This window comes from Miscanthus floridulus, chromosome 1 (assembly GCF_019320115.1).
Source record: "Miscanthus floridulus cultivar M001 chromosome 1, ASM1932011v1, whole genome shotgun sequence".
In the NCBI taxonomy this organism is placed as follows: Eukaryota; Viridiplantae; Streptophyta; class Magnoliopsida; order Poales; family Poaceae; genus Miscanthus; species Miscanthus floridulus.
In genome coordinates, this window is record NC_089580.1 from 202,727,777 (window position 1) to 202,743,721 (window position 15,945).

The 15,945-nt window shown below is 44.1% G+C and overlaps 2 protein-coding genes across 7 annotated transcripts; both read left to right on the forward strand.

The window, feature by feature from the left end:
* Positions 1–8,980, forward strand: LOC136450876 (branched-chain-amino-acid aminotransferase 5, chloroplastic-like). 4 transcript variants are annotated; one of them, XM_066451549.1, is made up of 10 exons: positions 1–114; positions 2,110–2,198; positions 2,339–2,516; positions 2,652–2,828; positions 2,965–3,096; positions 6,371–6,469; positions 6,555–6,671; positions 6,907–7,002; positions 7,339–7,451; positions 8,551–8,980. In XM_066451549.1, the coding sequence occupies exons 1-10, from the start codon at positions 76–78 to the stop codon at positions 8,669–8,671; spliced, it is 1,161 nt and encodes a 386-aa protein (XP_066307646.1). In that variant the 5' UTR covers positions 1–75; the 3' UTR covers positions 8,672–8,980. The 4 variants fall into 4 exon arrangements, with proteins under 4 accessions (XP_066307646.1, XP_066307654.1, XP_066307631.1 ...); XM_066451557.1 differs by having other exon boundaries at positions 2,342–2,516; XM_066451534.1 differs by lacking the exon at positions 1–114 and adding an exon at positions 992–1,296.
* A 53-nt stretch (positions 8,981–9,033) lies between these two features.
* LOC136450864 (protein PAIR1) lies at positions 9,034–14,665 on the forward strand. Of its 3 annotated transcripts, XM_066451520.1 has the most exons (12): positions 9,034–9,157; positions 9,248–9,658; positions 9,758–9,989; positions 10,815–10,959; positions 11,185–11,322; positions 11,438–11,490; positions 11,581–11,778; positions 12,145–12,204; positions 12,290–12,765; positions 13,643–13,808; positions 13,940–14,030; positions 14,148–14,665. In XM_066451520.1, exons 2-12 carry the CDS (start codon positions 9,600–9,602, stop codon positions 14,291–14,293), a joined length of 1,764 nt encoding a protein of 587 aa, XP_066307617.1. In that variant the 5' UTR covers positions 9,034–9,157; positions 9,248–9,599; the 3' UTR covers positions 14,294–14,665. The 3 variants fall into 3 exon arrangements, with proteins under 3 accessions (XP_066307617.1, XP_066307606.1, XP_066307619.1); XM_066451509.1 differs by having other exon boundaries at positions 10,815–10,965; positions 11,438–11,778; XM_066451522.1 differs by lacking the exons at positions 13,940–14,030; positions 14,148–14,665 and having other exon boundaries at positions 10,815–10,965; positions 11,438–11,778; positions 13,544–13,673.
* Positions 14,666–15,945: the final 1,280 nt, after the last annotated feature.

Here is a 15,945-nt window from a genome sequence, read left to right on the forward strand (position 1 = left end):
ATGTGCTGCTTCCCTAGCTAAGCTAAGCACGCAATTACATATTAACTGCAAAGTCGTCTATCAAGCACTGTATATATGGCACAGAATGGTTGCCATGCTGCGACCACAAATCAGGTACGTCATCATGACATGTAAATTAAACCTTTGCCTTTGTATGTGCTGGTTGTACGTTTCAAATTGTCTTTGCACACTTTGACAAAATTTTGGCAATAGCAATTTATGTCCCCTCCTTCTCAAAATGGAGGATGAACTTACTCTTTTTTTTTTTTTGGCTTCATGTCAACCCCGGCTCCTCACGCACCATAGTAAAGGAGTCAAAGCCGTTTAGAACTGTGCAAAATGTGGGCAAAAAATGGCAATATTAATTTGTGAGAAATGTTATTTATCTGCCAATACTTTCTTGTTTGGCAAAACTATATTGCAATGTCCTAGCTTTAGAAAATAATATTCTAGAGTAGTAGTGAACTAAAATATCTTTCTTAAAAAATGGATGGGAAGCACAATCAAGTCAGGACAGGTGAGAGACAAAATATCTAGAAAATAAGGACCGATATAACATTTTTTTTGGCAAAAATTGTGTTAACTTTGCATTATTTCGATCTAAGAAGGAAAATGTCCTTGAAGTGAAATAAAATGTTCCAGGCAGAAAAAAGATAAAATGATCCAAAAATACACGACGATTTCCTAGCACTTTTTTCTACCACGAAAGGATGGATCCAAACTGTTGGGATTCAATCAATGGTTGGAAAGATAGTACATCTTATGAATGCTAAGATAGTTCCTTAATTTATTAATGTTCATTTAATAGAATAAATATAGCAGGTGTTATTTAAATTATAGTACGATTGAGATTGATATATAGAAAGTATGTTATTTTCAAGGAAATCGTTCCTCAACGAGCACGTGGGGCCCACTACTATCGTTTGGCCCGCCCACCATGGAAACGGGCATGGCATTCCGCTCGCTCACCTCTGACCAGTAGGGTCCTGAATTGTCGTCCAAGCGGGACCATGTAGTCGGCGCACATGATACACCTGCCGCGCACGGCTGTTGTCCATTAAAGACGGCGACTCTGCCTCCGCGGCTTTGACTGCCGCCGCCGCCACCGCTGCTTTCGCTCCTCCTCCGCCTCCCCGCTCGCTCTTCTGCCTTCTCGCGGGCCGCGGATCCCTTCACTCGCCACGGCGAGCGCTAGAAGAGGGAATGGAGCTCCGCCTCGCCTCCCGCGGCGCCCGTTCGGCCGCTCCGCCGCTTTCCGGCTGCTTGTCGCGGCACTCGCTCTCGCCGTGGCTCAAGGTTCCTGGCTCCCTGTTCATGACGTTCCTTTTTTCGGATGCATGATGCGTGCGTTTGGTTTCGGCCTTGGGGTGTGGTGGATTAGGAATGGGGGTAGGTAGCCAGGCTAGTGAGGGCCTCTGCACCTGCTAAGTTAGAGTAGAATCTGCAATATTGGGTTCACATCTTCAGATAATTGGAGAGTATGGGGCTTCTAGTCGTGCGTAAAGGTGTCAAGAGTTTTCCTTCTGTAGCTTCAAAACAGGAAGGTTTTGGACCTTTGGTCTTTTTTATAATTCTATTTATTGTTGCTCACATATTGCTCTTACAGTATGCCACCATTGAAACAGATTGGGTAGCTGAATGAACACGGTCCATGGTATTACATATATATACAACCGCGATGTCATTAGATATATAGTTTGTTTCTCGTGTTTTTGCCACTTTCTTTGTGCCTGATTGACTGTTGACAGCGCAAAGCAGGCGCACAAAGTCACCTACCTGGAAGGCACTTTGGCTACTCCTTTTCTTTTTAATAATAGGGGAAAAAAAGAGAGGTTAAAGTATATTGCTTGACCTACTGAAAAAATTTGCAGAGACTCCCTTGCCGTTGTCCTCCTGGATAACCCCATCATACCTCCCACTCCCTGGCCTGACCACCTGAGAAGTCTAATCAATCCCAGATCACTTCAAATGGACTCACCTAGCTTGCTTTTGTTTTTCCTCGTAAAGATGCTAAAGAATCGAGATAACTTCAACGACTCCCACCGTTACTACTTTCACCAGCCTCGTGATCTAATAGAAGAATTGCTTCATCTTTTTCTTGTTCTGCAGATCCAGAACCACATTTATTCGATGCCAAGTCTCTGTTACAAGGTTCCTAGCACGGCAAAATGCCATGCTTCTGTGGCAACAAGTTACATGTATGTAATTCTGAAACCAAAGCAGTATCCTTACTTATGTGCATTTCATCATTTTGGTACATATGGTTGTGGATCAGCTAAATCCATACCCAGCAATACCCTCATGACTTTAAGCTATGCTCTGATGGTTTAACTCTTAGCAGGGAAACATCAGAGGTCACTGGTTTGGACTGGGATAACCTTGGCTTTGGCCTCATCGAGACTGACTTTATGTATGTTGCGAAATGTGGACCTGATGGAATCTTTTCCAAAGGTGAAGTCCTACCTTTTGGTCCTATAGCACTGAGTCCTTCTGCTGGAGTCTTAAACTATGGACAGGTTAGTAGGGAATCTTCCCACCCTGTTTCATATCTATATCTCTACTGGATTGGAACAACTATAACCTGGCAATTAGGTATCTTTGAAGGCCTACTAGTATTGAGTATGCTTATTCTATGTTATTCTGGTACGCAGGGATTGTTTGAAGGCCTAAAAGCATATAGGAAAACTGATGGGTCCATCCTTCTATTTCGTCCAGAGGAGAATGCTATAAGGATGATAAGTGGTGCAGAGAGGATGTGTATGCCTGCTCCAACTGTTGAGCAATTCGTTGATGCTGTTAAACAAACTGTTTTGGCAAATAAAAGATGGGTTAGTAATAGTAATTCGTGTTTTCATAGGTGATAGTATTAGGCTACATATTCAACAATACTTTATTTAGTGAACCATTATCCCCTTGCTAACATATCTTTTTTTCCCCTTGAAATGAAACATATCATGTTTCTAGGTGCCTCCTACTGGTAAAGGTTCCCTGTATATCAGGCCACTCCTAATAGGAAGCGGGGCTGTTCTTGGTCTTGCACCTGCTCCTGAGTATAGCTTTATCATTTTTGTATCCCCTGTTGGGAATTATTTCAAGGTCCGTATTGAGTTTCCTTTTACTTTAAATTCCACCAAAATCTGTAGGCACTAGGCACTCATCCAAAATGTAAACTGGACCTAGAGCAAATCGTTACAACCTGTGTTCTTTCCTGCTCAGTGGACAGTGATATAGGATAGCTTAGTGATAATAGCAAATCGTCGCTTCCTTAGTGGCGCGCTACATCGGCGCCCGGGTGTAGTGAAAAATGAGCAAGGGTCTTCGCATCAGAGTCGACGGGTGCGAAGGGTAAGGAAGCTAGTCGAACCAACTAGGATCCGTTTAGGTAGTTGGAATGTAGGGTCACTTACAGGTAAGTTAAGAGAATTAGTTGATACCGCGACTAGGAGGCGTGTAAATATATTATGCGTTCAAGAGACTAAATGGAAGGGTCAGAAGGCGAAGGAGGTGGACAATACAGGTTTCAAGCTTTGGTACACAGGGACAGTCGCGAATAAAAATGGAGTAGGAGTTTTGATTGATAAGAGCCTCAAGAATGGTGTGGTGGGAGTGAGAAGGCAAGGAGATAGGATTATCTTAGTCAAGCTTGTCGTTGGTGATATGGTCTTGAACGTAATTAGTGCGTATGCCCCCCAAGTAGGCCTCGACGAGAGTGCTAAGAGACAGTTCTGGGAAGACTTAGATGTCCTGGTTAGAGCTATACCTAGTAGTGAGAAGCTTTTTATAGGAGGAGATCTTAATGGACATGTAGGTACTACAAGCGCAGGTTTCGAGGCAGTTCATGGAGGTTTTGGGTATGGTAGTAGGAATCAGGAGGGGGAGGAAGTTCTGGACTTCGCGGTAGCTTTTGACCTGATGATAGCCAACACTTTCTTTAGAAAGAGAGAATCTCATCTAGTGACCTTCAATAGCGGACAACACTGTAGCCAGATTGACTTTGTCCTCGCAAGAAGAAAGGACAAACGAGCATGCTTGGATTGCAAGGTGATACCAGGGGAGTGTGTTGTTTCTCAACATAAGCTTTTGGTGGCAGATTTTCATTTTCAGGTGCGTGCCCGTAGGGATAAACAAACTAAGATTGAAAGAACAAAGTGGTGGAAACTGAAAGGGGAGACGTCAGAGGTATTTAGGGAAAGGGTTATCAAAGAGGGCTCTTGGAAGGAAGAAGACGACATAAACAATATGTGGGACAAGATAGCAACCAACATTCGGAAGGTAGCCTCAGAGGTGTGTGGAGTAACCAAAGGAAGGGGATGCGAGGCTAAAGATACTTGGTGGTGGAACGAGGAAGTCCAAAGGGCTATTAAGGAGAACAAAGAATGCTATAGACGCTTGTACCATGACAGGAGTGTGGACAACATAGAGAAGTACAAGGTGGCAAAGAAGACTGCAAAGCGAGCTGTAAGTGTGGCAAAGGGTGGAGCGTACGAAGATCTTTACCAACATTTGAGTACGAAGGAAGGAGAGAAGGACATTTATAGGATGGCTAGGGTTCGTGAGAGAAAGACACGGGACTTCAACCAAGTTAAGTGCATTAAGGATGAAAGGGAGCATCTCTTGGTAAAGGAGGATGAGATCCGACATCGATGGCAAGAGTATTTTGACAAATTGTTCAATGGTGAGAATATGGACATAACCTTTCAGTTGGATGACTCTTTTGATAACACCAATAGGCGCTTTGTGCGGAGAATCCAAGAATCTGAGGTCAGAGAGGCGTTGAAAAGGATGAAAGGAGGTAAGGCGATGGGACCGGATGGTATCCCAATCGAGGTGTGGAGATGCCTCGGGGACATAGCTGTCGTATGGTTAACCAAGCTGTTCAACCATATTTTTCGATCGAACAAGATGCCTAATGAGTGGAGGAGAAGTATATTGGTACCGATCTACAAGAATAAAGGGGATATTCAAAGTTGTACAAATTACCGGGGAATTAAGTTGATGAGCCATACTATGAAGCTATGGGAGAGAGTTATCGAGCATCGCTTGAGAGCAATAACGCGGGTCTCTATGAACCAATTTGGTTTCATGCCTAGAAGGTCAACCATGGAAGCCATTTTCTTAATAAGACAAGTTATGGAGCGGTATAGGGAGAAGAAGAAGGACATACACATGGTTTTTATTGACTTGGAGAAGGCTTATGATAAAATACCAAGGAATATTATGTGGTGGGCTTTGGACAAACATAAAGTCCCAACGAAATACGTCGGGCTCATTAAGGACATGTACAACAATGTTGTGACTAGTGTTCGAATAAGTGACGGAGACACGGATGACTTCCCAATTAGAATAGGATTACATCAAGGGTCAGCTTTGAACCCTTATCTGTTTGCCTTAGTGATGGATGAGGTTACAAGGGACATACGAGGGGACATCCCTTGGTGTATGCTTTTCGTGGACGATGTAGTGCTAGCCGGACAGGAGTGAATCAGAAACTAGAGTTATGGCGGGAGACTTTGGAGTCCAAAGGTTTTAGACTTAGTAGAACTAAAACTGAGTATATGAGATGTGACTTCGGCACTACTACTCAGGAGGAGAAAGATGTTAGTTTGGAAGGTCAAGTAGTGCCTAGGAAGGATACCTTTCGATATTTAGGATCAATGCTACAGAGGGATGGGGATATTGATGAAGATGTTAGCCATAGAATCAAAGCAGGGTGGATGAAGTGGCGGCAAGCGTCTGGTGTCCTATGTGACAAAAGGGTACCACAGAAGCTAAAATGCAAGTTTTATAGGACGGCGATTAGACCTGCTATGTTGTATGGTGCAGAATGTTGGCCTACGAAAAGACGACATATTCAACAGCTAAGTGTCGTGGAAATGCGTATGTTGCGTTGGATTTGCGGTCATACAAGAAGGGATCGAGTTCGGAACGATGATATACGTGAGAGATTAGGGGTAGCGCCAATTGAAGAAAAGCTTGTCCAACACCGGTTGAGATGGTTTGGACATGTGCAACGGAGACCTCCAGATGCACCGGTGTGTAGTGGAATCCTAAGTCAGGATAGTAACGTGAAGAGAGGCAGAGGAAGACCGAAGTTGACTTGGGTAGTGGCAATAAAAGGAGACTTGAAAGGATGGAATATACCCAAAGACTTAGCCTTAGATAGGAGTGCTTGGAAGACAGCTATTCACGTGCCTGAACCTTGATTGCTTCTGTTGGGTTTCAACTCTAGCCTACCCCAACTTGTTTGGGACTTAGGCTTTGTTGTTGTTGTTGTTGTTGATGAACTCTTCCTTTTGTCACGCATCTAAAATAGTTTGTTTCAACAATGCCAGTATATATGTTGATTGCCTTTTTTCATTTTATTCTACAGGAAGGTTTATCTCCTATTAATTTGATCGTTGAGGAGAAATTTCACCGTGCCAGCCCTGGTGGAACTGGAGGCGTGAAAACCATTGGAAACTATGCCTCAGTAACTTTATGAATTAGCAATTATGAAATTTCTATAAAAGCGCCAGTTTGGTTACTTAATTACATACATTGTCATCACCGTATAGGTACTGAAAGCACAAAAGGTTGCAAAGGGGAAAGGATATTCTGATGTCCTTTACTTGGATGCTGTTCATGACAAATATCTTGAAGAAGTCTCTTCCTGCAATATTTTTGTTGTGAAAGTATGATCCTTCACTTTGATGTCTTTGCTATTTTGGCAGTATATCTCCTTCATAGCTGCAGTTAAGAGTAGACTTTAGTGCTCAAGGCATGTAGTAGTGATAACCACACCATTTTATCAGCATTCTAGTTATCCACGACTTTTTTTTTAACCTATGCAACATCCTTTGGTTGATTAACATACTATTTTATGGGACAATGCCATGATGGGCTTATTTTCTTGTCTTTTTGCGCCAGGACAATGTTATTTCTACTCCTGCCATTAAAGGAACAATACTGCCTGGTATAACAAGGAAAAGTATCATTGAAGTTGCTCAGAGCAAAGGCTTCAAGGTAATTTACTTGTCAGTCTCATGGATTTAAAGAAATGGGGGAAGAAATGACTGCTGTATCAGTGCATTTTAGCTGCAAGTTAATTGGCCATACATATAGTTTTAAGTTTTAACACACCAAATACTTTTTGCCTGTAACTTGTTAGCATAGGTAGAAGGATATGTGAAATCATTTTAGCTGCAAGTTAAGTGGCCATACATTACAGTTTTAACACATTAAATACTTTGGGCCTGTAACTTGTTAGCATAGGTAGAAGGATATGTGAACTAGGCTCAACTCATCATATGCTGCCTCCAATATAATGCAGTCTTAACTAATGCATTGGCTTCTTGTAAGGTTGAGGAGCGCCTGGTGTCAGTAGATGAGTTGCTTAACGCTGATGAAGTTTTCTGCACGGGGACTGCTGTTGTGGTGTCACCTGTGGGGAGCGTTACATATATGGGGAAAAGGTGACACTTTCTCTCTTGCCTTGCAAGTTTATTTTCTATTGAGTATGCATGTGTGATAAACTAGACATTTGTTTTTTTTTGTGAAAACACTTTTTTTTTCTCTCGGATAGGACATTTCCTTTTCTTGCAACAGCAACAAGAGTTTAATACTGAAATAAAGCATGATGAACAAATCGATTTTGGAAATACTCAAATATTTATTGCACTAGTTATGATCTTTTACAGTACTGTTGTGATTACTTCATGGTTTCTGAGTTGCCTAGGCGTTGAGGCATACCCCAGGTGCCACAGGACGCCACAAGGTTTTAGTTACTGTCATATCACCTAGGCATCCAAGCATACCCCAGCGCCACAGTGCCTCAAAAACCATGGATTACTTTTGTGTAATCATTTCTTCTGTATGCTGTCCCTTTCTCTCTCTTTTTTCTTGGAAATGCTGGTATATGGATGTTGGTACCTTGATTTTACCTGCCATGACATCTTCATGATATAAGGGTGTGTTTGGTTTGAGGAACCACCCCATACTAGATGTGGTGGTGCATCATGAGTTCATCACATGAATTTTGGTGGAATCAACATATTCCTCGTACATATACTAATTGATAGCTTGTGAGTAATGAGGTGGTGATGTATAAACCCATTCCATTCCACGAACCAAAAAACGAAAAAAGTCAGGAATGAGAAGATGATGGTGACCACCTCATTCCTCAAACCAAACACCCCATAAGTTCCTTTCTTGCGATCCTTGAACGTAGCATTGTATGCTATGCCCCAGCCATTTGGACCGAGGTCTTTTCTGCTGTTTTTATCAAAAGCAAAAGGTAATTTGACATGGAATCCAGTATAAGTGTGTGGGTGGTAACGTTCACTGAGGCTGATGACTGTTGCCTTATGTAACAGCGATCAGTTTCACCACTGCAAGTGAAAGTTTCTTTTCATGAACGTGCCTCAGCATGTATTCCGTTAAGAAGACAAACTGCTAATGAAGTTACAGAACCACAATCGTACTTGTTGCATTCTCGATTTGTAGAAAGTGGAAACTGACAAGAGTAATGTGCAGCTATGTTGGAATCTGACATCCTATGGCATTGGTTTGCAGGGTGGAATATGGCAACCAAGGAGTCGGTGTCGTGTCTCAGCAACTATACAAGTCACTTACAAGCCTCCAGATGGGCAATGTGGAGGACTGGATGGGTTGGACCGTGCAACTTAACCAGTAGCGGGTTCTCCACAGATATTGCCTTGGCAGATCCCCAGATCATTACAGCTAATGGGTGCGATAGTTTGTTTACTTGTCAGTTTTTGCAGATCCCTCTTGAGTTGGGTTCCTGAGGTAGACTACAGACCTCACGCATATGTACTGTGTCAGTATCTGTTTCCCTTGCGACCACAGCATATAGTAGAGCAGTAAGATGAATGTGCTGCTGCTTACTAGCCCCGCGCTCCTGACCACAAGAACACTGAGCACTCTTGTTATTTTGCTGATCTGTTGTTTCAAAGCAATAAAATAAAATCTGTGGTTTGCACCATGCCATGTAAGAATAGGCCCAAATTCTTTCATGATGCTGTTGTTTGATATCTGAAACTTTTTGTCTGCTGCAGCGGCAATCATGTCTCTGCTTGGCAGAGCTGTTGGCCTGTTGCTCAACTCGGCGCAGTGGCACTGAGTTTTTGCTTTGTAATTTGTACAGATCCAAATTATATCGGTATGTTGATGTTCTACCATATGCCGAAGTGTACAATTTGGACATATTATGACGTGGTTTGATTCCGTTCCTCGTTTTGCCTCCGTATAGGTTCATTCAGGAGACATTCAGATGATGTGCCATGCATTTTGTTTCCAAAAAAAAAAAACGTTTCGGCCCAGGTGTCAGTGGCACTGGCACCTAGCGAAGAGAAGTAGTGCTTGTAGTCGTACAGCACGTCAAGTGGGCCCGGTCGCCCTAACAGAATTGCCTAGTACACGGGCCCGTATGGCAGGCAGGGTGGGCGAATATAACTGTCCACGCCAGCCAGGCAGAGCAGAGAATTCAAATTCGCAGCGCCTCCCATTCCATTGCTCTGCTCCTGCTCGGCTGCTCTTCTCTCACCGGCGATCACCACTGCCGCCGCCGCCTCCTCGCTCGAGCCCGCTCCGGGGAGCAGGCCATGAAGCTTAAGATCAACAAGGCGTGCGACCTTGGCTCCATCTCCGTCCTCCCTCCCCGGTGAAATCCCCGCTCTCATATTCCTCTCCCTCTCGCCGCGGCTGCTCCCGCTGTTCTGACACATGCGATCGCTTCGTCCTGTGTTTCTGATGCTTTCAGTAGGACCGGAGGGAGCGGCGGCGCAGGCGGGGCGGGTTCCTCCGCCGCGGCCGTGGCGGCGGGGTCGCAGCAGCAGCAGCGGTCGCAGCCGATGTCGCAGCAGTCCTTCTCGCAGGGCGTTGTGGGCAGCGGCGGCGCGTCGTCGCTCCTGCACTCGCAATCGCAGCTCTCGCAGGCCTCCCTCGACGAGAACCTCCTCAGCCTCCACCTCGCCTCGCCCGCGCGCGATCAGGTCCCGTTTGCACCCATTCCTCCCTCTCGCACTGTTCATGTGTGCTGATCGTGATCGGGGATGCGCGCCGTTGTGCTCTCATGTGTGATGAACGGGATTAGCGGTTTTGCTTCATCAGTGAGTTCGCGAAGGGGCGGTTAGTGGTTGGGGGATTCTGTGATTACCGTGCTAGTTGCGGCAGGTTGGTCGTTTTGGATTAGTTGCTTCAGGTGATTTCAGTTGTGCTTGATCCATGCGTGTAAGGAGCACTTCAAATTGATGCGTTGCCACATTTAATCGCAGAATTCATAAAAGCATGTTCTGCCTGAGGACCTTTCAGGTCTACTAGTAGGGCGGCCTTAGTTGCAAAATTTTGTAGGATGCAGAACCACAGTGCATAGATTCTCCAATTTCCAACGTTTTAGCTGCCTAATCAATTCCGATCAGTAAAAGTGTTTGCTCTGGTACTAGCACCATCTTGACATCTCTTTGATGCAGCATGTACTGAAGCTTTCAGGGAGTAGATCCCATATTCCCACCATGACTGTGAGACTGTTTGAACTTTTGAATTTGTGTGAGTCTGTTTGAAATTATGGTTCCATTATGTTAGTCCAGCAGTATGCAATTTGGTCACGATATTTTCTGACTCTCAGCAGTGACTTATGCTTTATTCTTGAAGGCATGATGAGTGCCCAATGTGACAATGCTCTTTCTGCTCATGTTTCACTTAGAGCACCTGTGCTTCTTTTGCTTGGTCAATTATGACCTACAATCTAGTTTTCAAAGATGTATAATTATGGTTTATTGCATAATTATGACCTCCATTTTCTTTTGCTTGGTGATCAGAGATTCTGGTTACATGATGACTCATCAAAGAAGATTCCATCTTTGCCTGTCAGCTCGGCTTCTTGTGTGCGAGAAGAATCTCAGCTGCAACTGGCAAAAACATCAGGCAACCCTGTCAATCGATGGAACCCTTCTCTTCCTGACGGTAGATGTAAACCCTCCAGATCCCTTTGCTGCATTTGGTAGAATTTTCAGTTTATTCGTACGAGCACAGTAGTATTTCAGAATAACTGGGGCCACAGATGATTGTGTTTTAATTAGGTTCATTCTTCTTATCTCATTCACTGTGTATCCAGACTATTTATTGAGCTCCATAGTTTCGTTGTAGCTCTATTTTGATTTGTGTGCCTAACAGGCAGTGTTTTAACAGGTGTGGTTCCTACTGAGGATGTTGAGCGCAAATTTCAGCATATGGCAAGTTCGGTGCATAAGGTAGGGATGGTGCTCGATTCAGTGCAAAACGACGTTATGCAGTTAAACAGAGCCATGAAGGAAGCCGCACTAGATTGTAAGTCCTATTGGTACCTGAATTTGGTACTGCAGAAGTTTCTCTTTGCTTATGAGTTTTTGCACTATAATTATGTTCTGGCACACCACTGAAAGCATGCATTTGTCATGTTTAGCTGGAAGCATACAGCAAAAGCTTGTTGTCCTAGACACTTTGCTGCAGAAAAATGTAAGCAGAAATCATGCTTCTGTCCTTCATCCTCCTGCGTTCTGTTTTGACAGACAACGAAGTTTCACTAATTTATTTATGCTGTTGCAGCTTAAGGGACAAGATGATCTCAAAGCACTTGTTGAGAGCAACACCAAAAGCATCTCTGATCAGCTGACTGTTCTGAACTCCCACTCCAACAAACTGGATGAGATATCCTCAACCCTTTCAATCTTGCCAAAACAAATAGAAACAGATTTAAAGCAAGAGCAGAGTGACATCATCAGAATTTTTAGAAAAGATATCGAGGTAGCCCTTGGGTTTCTTATGCTATGATTCACCTCTAATTTCGATATGAATCCATTAATTCCATTTGTCTTTTGGGTTCTTCTGATGGTTGGCATGTGCGCACAAATAATTATCTTACCAACTTGCTAGTTTCTGAGTTTCCCTGTCATCTCAATAGATGTCAGTTCGGTTTCACATAAACATACAAGCTAGCTCAAATTTGGAGATGGCTCAAATTATATGGTCAATCTTGCATTCTATTTTTCATTCTGAAACCATGCCACTCGTATCCCGTTTTGCATTCTGAAACCATGTCACTTGGGTTGCTGAAAAAGACAATGTAGAGCCACTGTTTGGACACTGGCTGATCATTGCCTCTTTGTGCAGGAGATTGTTAGAGCTGTCAGATCTCTCAACAGTAAGGTTGATGCAATCCAAATGCCAACAGTATGTATTCATTACTATAGTAAGCAAGTCAAAGTTCCATCTGTATCTCCTCTCTTAGTTTCTATGTTTTTCATCTTGACTGAAGGACCAGAGATGCACAACCAATGGAAGGCCCCTGATGAACCAACTACCATTCGATAGAAATGAAAGGCCCCAGGTGAACCAAACAACAGAGGTAACCCGGGTGAGCCAAACACCAGTAGCAAGCTTGGTGAACCAAACACCAGCAGCAAATGGAAGGAACCTGGTGAGCCAAACACCAGTAGCAAATGGGAAAACTCTGGTGAGCCAAACATCAGTAGCAAATGGAAGATCCCTGATGAGCCAAGTACCAGCAGCAAATGGGAAACCTCTGACGAAACGAACATCAGTAGCAAATGGAGGATCCCTGATGAGCCAAGTACCAGCAGCAAATGGGAAACCTCCGACGAACCAAATACCAGCACCAAAGGGAAGACCCATGATGAGGCAGAAAACAGCAGAAAGCGGAAGGCCCCAGATGAACCAAATACCTGTAGCAAGTGGATGGACCTATACAAACAAAATACCCACACCAGAAGTGTAATATCCTCAACTCAGTTTCGTACAGGCAACAGTTATTAGATAATGTTTTATTCTTGTAGAATGGAGCATTGAACTAGGACTTCTCTTAATGGTTGTTAATCAAAATGCAAAGTAGCTGCTCTAATCTTGATATCCTAAAAAAAGGGTGTTGATATTGTTATGTGCTAACCTGGAACCTGATTAAAGTTTCATCATTGGGTGCATGTTCTTTTAAAATGGCTGCTTCCTTTTTCATTACATCTGGTTCATGACATCAGTTCAAGTGTTGAAATGGCAGCATGTTCAAAGGCCATTGCGGTGGAATGTTGGTTTGTTGTATTAACCTTGCATTTTTTTCTCAGTTTTATTGGTTTTCCTATATGAAATTATGAGGGGTAGTAATTTCATTGTACTAGCATGGCTTTTTTCCCCCATTTGCACTGATTTTCATCATGTAAGGTTAAGTTGTTTCTTGTCAGTTGCATTACTTACACGACTGACACTTTATGAGTATATATACTAGCACTATATTGGTAGCTGCAGTTTTTGTTGTATGTTGAATTCTTGTAGTACGGAGCATTTAAGTGGTGTTTGGAATATTGCCGAGCAGAAGTTTCAGAAACTGCTATATGCTTTTGAGAGAGCTGAATGAACATCCATCCTTAGAAGTTAGAACCATGAACATTTGATAAGAGGTCATTTTACTGCATCTAATTAAAAGTTTTTTTTCATGAGGAAGATGGCAGAATGTTCTAGTCTGATTTCAGTTAAACCAGATTAGTTTGGTGTTTTTCAGGTGCATCGCAGACATAACAGCGGTTTCTGGATTTTGGTCTTCTGCGTCTTTGTCTGATGATTGTATCGTGTTGTGACTAGGCTTGCTTACTGATGGCAGGCATCCTGCGCCTTTGGTCTGCCCTGCAAAGGCGGCGGCAGACCAGGTAGACGACGGAAAACTGAAAGTGCTTCCCCAAAAGCTAACTGGTTCTAGATCAAGGGTGACACCTAAACAGGAAGATGCGGTGGGTACAAAGTTCAGCCGGGCAGCGGCAACTGAGAAGGTAAAAACCCGCAGTAGTACTTTGGCAACTAGCTAGAGCATGCGCTTTGCCTGGCTTTTTGTGTCGATGAGCGTCAGAGCGTGTGTGTGATGGTGGGTTGCTTGTGAAACTGCTGAACGAAACGCATGCAGGTGGTGATATTCATCGACGACTCTGACGATGACAGCAACGTCCGTGCTTCTTCCTGCGTGATCCTCAGGTCCTCGGGATCAGGCAGCTTAGGTACGTAACACTAACACTGGGGAGCGAGCATTTCAGAATCAGGTAGCTCAGCTTATGGATAGTACATACATCGTTTGATCTGAACAAGAAAGACGTGGGCTTTATTTGTGCATGCAGATGCAGGTGCAGGTGAGAAGGAGTGCGACCTGATGAAGGTGGGCGCGGAGGAGAGCCAGGAGATCCTGCGGAGGGCCAGGAAGCGGAGGAGAAGAGAAATGCAGGCCATTGTGGCCTGCAATTGCATGCCCCCTGAGGTTGGGTAGCAGTTCTGATCGGTATGATTGACTGATGCAATCGGTAACGGTAAGTCAGTGATTGGAGCAGTGTTTTGCACTGCACGCATGCTCTAGAAAAGGAATAGTAGATGAATGAAGACCGGAGAAGGATCAAGGGGTTATATTATATGCATAGACAGAGTTAGTTGTGGTGTGTGTTGACTGTTTATCGTGTTATAATAAATCATAGAGTACTCTAGCTCTAAATCATATTGGATGGTGGGAATGAAATCACTAGTAGATACTCCTATATAACTAGACTAGAGGATCAGTAGTAGGTATTGAAAGAATTGAGCAGGACTGTTTTGTTGGTATGGTTTTGTGCCCTGATCGATCTGATGAGTGATGACCGGCCGTGATCCGATAGATTGATTGATTGATTGATTGATTCTACAGTGGACCATTTATGCCTGCCTCTTGCTTGTCTGTTTGCTGTTTGCCGCTAGCACTCGCAGCGTTGCCGGATGACTGGTAACCGGCCTGGACTGGTGGCCTCTTGTCGAGTGAATGTGAATCTGGCAATCTTCTGGGCTGGCTAGTGCTGCGTGGTTGTAGTAGTAGTAGTAGGCAAATGTGGCCCTGCACTGCTCTGCTGCGTGGTCGTGTCATCGTGTGGCTAAAAGGAAAATAATGGGACTGGCACTGCACTGCGACTGCGACTGCGACTGCGAGCGGGCCTTTTACGCTGGCAAATGCATGCAGTTGTTGGGTTGCTGCACGCATGGGGCGGGCGGGCGGGCGGCCTAATCGATCGATCGAGAGCAGAGGAGACTGGCGCACGCAGCGCATGATGATTCCAGACAACGGAACAGGCACTGCTAAACTGCTCGTTTAATTACACTGTTACATTACGGTAGTTGGGATTGGGAGGTAATAATTTGATAGGCGGAGTACTATTAGTAGGAACAGGATCCATACTCACAGTCACAGGCAACTTGCGCCCTGTTGTTACCTGTAACGGCAACCCAACAGCATGATGCACACTGCACGTGTGGGTGTCTGCGTAGCCATGATGCTACTCCCACCATCGATCCGCGCTTCATTGCAGGCGTGGCTCAAGAAAACGCATCAATTCATTCAACGGACGGCGAGGATGAGATGCTGTTTGGTGGAGTATAAGTGGGCAAGTAACGACCGCCTCAGGCGGCGGCTGCTGCTGCGTAGACAACACCACCCTGCCAGCAATCAATATATTTGTATATATTGCTAGCCAAAGTTTAGAAATAAAGTTTAACCTGGTAGAACAAAACTTAAATGCCCTCTCCACAAGCTAATAAGGTTATTGTAGCTGTCGTCGCAGCAGCAATGCAACAACGACGATGCCGACACTCTTTATTTTGATCCAGTCTACGCCGGGGGCGGGTGCGCTATATACGTGTACCGCATCACACTGAAGATGATGAGGAATCGAGCATTAAACATATCTCCGAGGGCACAAGGGCTGATCATGCATGCATGCATGCGATGCTATCATCTAGTAAGAGACACACTCCACTTTTGTGTCCATGTACAAGCCAAGATGCACAAATCACCAATAATTAATCTAATTAAATTAATATATAGTGAAGTCATACAACTATATATATATATGGTGAATCTCTTGCTTGTGTACAACCGTCAGCTACAGTAATAACTTGATC